This window comes from Chanodichthys erythropterus, chromosome 10, assembly GCF_024489055.1.
Source record: "Chanodichthys erythropterus isolate Z2021 chromosome 10, ASM2448905v1, whole genome shotgun sequence".
In the NCBI taxonomy this organism is placed as follows: Eukaryota; Metazoa; Chordata; class Actinopteri; order Cypriniformes; family Xenocyprididae; genus Chanodichthys; species Chanodichthys erythropterus.
In genome coordinates this window covers 25,635,718-25,641,717 of record NC_090230.1, presented here as the reverse complement: position 1 = coordinate 25,641,717, position 6,000 = coordinate 25,635,718, and the positions used below count along the sequence as shown (strand labels likewise).

General features: G+C 35.8%; 1 protein-coding gene across 1 annotated transcript; it reads right to left on the bottom strand.

Annotated features, from left to right (window-relative positions):
• LOC137028055 (T-cell surface antigen CD2-like) lies at positions 1-5,384 on the bottom strand. The gene is made up of 6 exons (XM_067396766.1): positions 5,321-5,384; positions 4,761-5,090; positions 2,410-2,703; positions 1,374-1,478; positions 1,203-1,264; positions 1-266 (listed from the first exon to the last, which is right to left on the bottom strand). The coding sequence occupies exons 1-6, from the start codon at positions 5,364-5,366 to the stop codon at positions 219-221; spliced, it is 885 nt and encodes a 294-aa protein (XP_067252867.1). The 5' UTR covers positions 5,367-5,384; the 3' UTR covers positions 1-218.
• Positions 5,385-6,000: the final 616 nt, after the last annotated feature.

The window sequence follows — 6,000 nt, the reverse complement described above, 5'->3', positions numbered from 1 at the left end:
TCAATTTTTAATAATGAAAATTGGATACATTTCCATAAAATGCTTAGTTACGTTTCTGGATACTATGGTGCATCACTAAATGAAACTAATACAGAACAACAACATCTTAAACAATACAATAACTTATATAGACATCCTGTCAGGAAATAAATGTAAATATAAGCAAAAGGTGTGAGGCAGAGACCCATAGGAACCCTAACATCAATTCCAGTACTTGGTCATCTTTTTTTGGGAACATTTTCATACACAGACTCCACTTTTGATTTCTGAAAGGAAAGATAGGAGTCTCAGTCAGGAATCTTGCTGATGCAATAGAAAATTAATAGAAGACCAACTTAGGTTTCCCTTTTACTAACCTGAACAACCTTGTTATTCTCTTAATAACTTTAACCTCAATAACAGAATTTTTGGCTTTGTTATTAAAAACTACTACAGATGCTAACATGGAGCAAAAAGATGAAATGACATTAATTCAGATAATCACATGACTTTTTAAACAGTTATCAGAGTTCTGAAGGTTTGTCATGACTGACATCTCTGTAGACGTGCTGAAACAAGTATCTTTGCTGTTTGTTTGTTTTTTTGTGTGTGAAGGACAATCATTTGTCTTTCACACAAGAGGAACAGCAAAGATACTTGTTGCAGCACTACAAAGAAACACAAGGCTGCGAAAGCTGCATTTGAGCTCAGAGTAATGATGAACCGCAGAGCAGCTGCAGCTCGACGACACACTTCAGCAGGAGTAAGATGACTAACAACTCTGTCTTACTTTCTTTCCAAAAACAATAAAAAAAGATCATTCACAGTTCACATCACAAGCAAAAATATAAAGAGAAATGGTCTACAGATGTGTCGCGATTCAGCAACCCTACTGATTAATTGGAGCGATGTAGTTCAGTCATATGAGACACACTGCACACATCCGGTGTAGACACATTGATTGAAAGAGCCATACATTTGATTTGTACTAATGTTTTTAAGTCTGCAAAATCAAAATGTTTCTGCAAAATGGAAAAACTTACATTGAGGTGCAAACAGTTTACAGCATAAAAAAAAGCGCTTAAACAATGCTTTTTGATCTGCTCCCTACTGAAGATACAAACAATGACGGTTGAGTCGATAAACCACAAACGTCTGTTCACTGACCGTCTGATGCTGCAAACTGACTGACTACAACGACTTCTCGTCATTAATGATCTTACCTTTTGACGTGTTGTTGGTTTGCACAATGCTGAATCGGTTCTGTCTTCCTCCCATGTCTGGACTGCATTGAAAATAATAACGGAGGTTTTAAAATGACAAAGTTTAAACATTAAAATTTCTGTCCTAAAAAGGATAAATATTTGTACAAATGAATTGCATGTTCTCCTTGCCTTTTTTTCTACATTTCTTGCAGATGCAGCATGTCATGACTGGAGCAACAATCAGCAGAGATCCAGCAGAGATCAGCACTATGTACAGTAAAGGTAGACCTTTATCTGTAATGGACAAAATGAGGCATTAGTGTGACTGGATCTGTGTGTCTGCTTAACAAACCATATCAAACTGTTACGTCTAAAGACGTATTCATTGTGTTGTAATGGGTGTGTGTGTTGGAGTTGGTTGTTTGTTTGTTTCTCTCTCCTGTTCTGTTTCCCTCTCGTTATGAGACAGGTGTTCCAATCAGATGGGTTTAGTCCGGTCGTGGGTGATTGGATGCTGACGAGAAGGAGTGAGGATATAAGACGTGGTGGAATACTGGAGAAGGGGGAGAGACTTCCTTTCATCGGGGCAAACACTTCCTCCCGTGGCCCAGACTCATTTGTTGTTGTAGTTCCTGTATATTGTGTATGAGTGAGTGAACTCAGTATTACAACCTAGGTGTGCTCTTTATCAGAGAGAGAATTGACGTTGTCTAATATTCTTTGATTTTGTTTGTTTTACGTTGCTTATGTTTGCTAACGTTTTATGTTTTTTTTATCTTTAAGGGAATGTAGGGGGAGGGTGCCATTTTTGTTGGTACTTCTATCTTTTTCTCTTGGTTATGGCCAGGGAGGGAGAGAGGGAAGATTTATGTATTTTATTTGTGCGTTATCTTTGTCCAGGTAAGTTAGAAAATTATTGGGTTAGTTAGTTTGGGTTTTGTTTATGTTGGCCTAGCCCTCCCCTGAAGTTTTGTTCCCAATCCCTTTGTTAACGTAATGAGATTCTTTCAATTAAATAAAAAAAAAACTAATTTGAACTGGTGTTTGTGTTGATTCTGGGACGGGAGGTTGGATTGCCCTGGTGCTCTCTCCAAGACTTTTTTTTTCCTTAGTTTTTTTTTTTAATTTATTTTCTTATTTTGTTACTGGCTCCCCACCCCTAGACGTAACAAACATCAGCTCTGTTTAATATAAATATGATAAGCTTAGTTAATCACCACCATACCTGGACATGTAACATAACAGAGGTGAGTGATGTTCAGATGTTGAGTCTGGTTGCTGATGGGATTGTTCAGCACACAGCTGTAGGTGTTTTTATCCTGATATTCCACCTCCAGAGGTAGAGAGAGACTGATGCTGAGATCAGACACACTGATGCTGGACAATAAACTGTTTCCTTTGTACCAGGAGAGAGTCACATGACTCACATTCACAGCTGAACACACCAGTGAACATGATGATGATGATGATGATGATGGTGAAGAACAATCTCTAATAATGTTAGGAGTAGGCAGAGGAGCTGGAAAACATGGAAAAGAGCAGAAATTTCTTGTAATAATACTCACTGTAGTGTGTTAATGGTCAGTTAGTGTTTCCATGATTAAACATTTCAGTGTAAATAAAAGAAATTTCTGAGTTCACTACTAGTTAAGCTCAACCACAAAAATGTATTTCCATTTGTCCACCAGAAAAGCAATGTGGGGCAAATCTTAAAATGTTTCAACAGCAAAGCCACAATATACGTTAACATGATTTTTGTATGAAAATTCAATTGCTAACTTTTGCTTTGTAAAGTTATATCCAATATATCAAACTACTCTGCCACGACAATGCAATGCCATCAATCGTAAAAAAAAAATTTGTATTTGCCTGTTTGACATACACACTAAAATCCACAGAATTAAATCAACTCTGCTCAGATAACATTTGGTCCCTCTCTGAATAGTGTTAAAATAACATTGAAGCAGAGATAAAGTTAATGAGATAATTAAGCTATTAATTAACGGATGATTGAACATTAATGATGAACACCTGCTGTTAACAAGCAGTATAACTGAAGAAAAGAGAAACACAAGAACTACAAGTGACTTCAGCCAAAACCATTTAATTGAAATCAACTGAAGGTAAAAGACATTCAATCTCTCAAGATCTGATTTACTTATTACTAACCATATTGACTTTATTTCTGTCACATGTCTAAATAATTTCTTATTGAGAATTAACAGAGGTTTAAATGTTGGTGTTTTATTGGTCAATAAATTTTGCCACCATCGTGGTGGTCAGGGTTTGTTTTAGTTGGGCTCTTGACCTTTTTAAATTTTTAAAATAATTTGTGTTTGAGCAATTGCAATAGTGTTTCACAGCAAACACTTGTGCTTGGCTGAATCAAAAGACTAAAGGAGCAGATCCACATAAGTTTGCAGCTTGAAAGCCATTTCAAATAAGCATCCCCAAGAGGTCTCGTTCTCTTTGATTTCTTGACTGAGATTCAGTTATCAAAAAATTACAACAAAAACAAAAAAATTCCATTAAACAAATGCCACCGTAATACTTCAGTGCTAAAAATGAGCAGCTATTACAGCTCAAGCTTATACAAGAAAATATAGCATACAATCCTCAACAGTGGTGACAATAATTATTCATACTGCAGTGCATGATGGGAGTTTTGTCATATGGTGATACCCAGCATGCATTGTAGTATGAAGCATCTTATTTTTATCACCATTGTTGAGATTCATATGCTGATTCTTGATGTCTGTGTGTGTCTAAATGAGGCAGTAGTTCAATTTTTTTTTATGCACTGCATGGTTCTAAAATTAAACAGTATATCTGTTTGCTGCAGCACTTTCTTCTCATGCTGTAGTTTTACAGGATTGCTAATGCAAAACCAAAATGTACAAATAACTCAACATATGATCAGGCCATCTCACAATGACTATATCAGCATATAAGCACTGCTTTACAACAACATATACATTGTTGCAGAGAAAAACCTGACATAGAAAGAATCTGCTCGTTTAGTCTTTTGATTCGGCAATGCCCAAGTGTTTGTTGTGAAACACTATTGCAATTGCTCAAACACAAATTATTTTAAAAACATAAAAAGGTCAAGAGCCCAACTAAAACAAACCCTGACCACCACGATGGTGGCAAAATTTATTGACCAATAAAACACCAACATTTAAACCTATGTTAATTCTCAATAAGAAATTATTTAGACATGTGACAGAAATAAAGTCAATATGGTTAGTAATAAGTAAATCAGATCTTGAGAGATTGAATGTCTTTTACCTTCAGTTGATTTCAATTAAATGGTTTTGGCTGAAGTCACTGGTAGTTCTTGTGTTTCTCTTTTCTTCAGTTATTCTGCTTGTTAACAGCAGGTGTTCATCATTAATGTTCAATCATCCGTTAATTAATAGCTTAATTATCCCATTAACTTTAACTCTGCTTCAGTGTTATTTTAACACTATTCAGAGAGGGACCAAATGTTATCTGAGCAGAGTTGATTTAACTCTGTGGATTTTACTGTGTACATTATATGTGAAGGACAAGACAAAGGATCTTTAGACTCACCATAGACAGAAACAATGAATGTTTTTGTTGTCAGTTTTGCTCCATTGATCTCTAGTTGATATTCTCCAACATGTTCAGTTGTGATGTTTGTGATGGTCAGAGATCCAGTTTGATTGTCCAGCTTTAGTCTGTCTCTGAATCTCCCATCAGGACCATTAGATGTGGAGAAGATTTGCTTCTCTATGCTGATTTTAGCTATGAGAGAGTTTTCAGCTCCATATTTCCACAGTATGTCGTCGTCTTCATGTAGTTCAGTAAGATCAGAGTTTAGAGTGACTGAATCTCCCTCCATCACTGACTGTATTTCATTTGTTTCAGTAGCAAACACACCTGAAAAAATACAAGAACAAATTAAGACTTGGTTTACAAAGCTTGAGGTTGAAATTATGTTAATGGTTTTTGACTAATAAATACATTTTACAACTAAAATGATTACTTATGATTACTGCATAAATATTTTTAGAGTATGTACAGTAACAAGCATCAAAAACTATTTAAAAACAGTAGTTTTGTTACCCTGTTCTGAAATACTAAGCCATAAAAACACTTTTATAACTTACCGATCAGGCTCCAGCAGCACAAATAGAACAAAAACGTGTGAAACATTTTCTTCTGTTGCTCAGAGTCTGAACAAGACTGTTCTCTGGAAACATTCAAGATGGTGTGAATCCTCCCACAACAAAGTCTGACTTTACTATTGCACACAATCTGAACACGTCACTTTGACTATAGCTACATTAAAGTTGTTCTTCTGGCTCTTATTAAAACTTTTAACTGTTTTAATAGTGGGGATATAATTCTTCTTTTAACATTTTACATTGATAATATAGTTTTCTAATAATAATATGCAAAAGAAGAAGAACATTGTGTGAATCTGCTTGCATTACATGGTCAAAAAATAGCTTATTGATTTCAAAACGGTTGTATAGTTCAACTGAATATCCAAATATAAATTACTGTGTATGGAAAAACAAAGCAGAGAAGTACAAAAACATGTGACATCTCACTTTACCACTATTACAGAGATGTGACTCTAGAGCAGGGGTCCTTAACTCGCAACTGGCCCTCCAGATCCACTTTCCTGCAGAGTTCAGCTCCAACCCTGATCAAACACACCTGAACAAGCGAATCAAGGTCTTCAGGATTACTACAAAGCTACAGGCATGTGAGTTTGACCAGGGTTGGAGTTAAACTCTGCAGGAAAGTGGATCTTGAGCAGCTCATCTGAGTCAAACTGAAA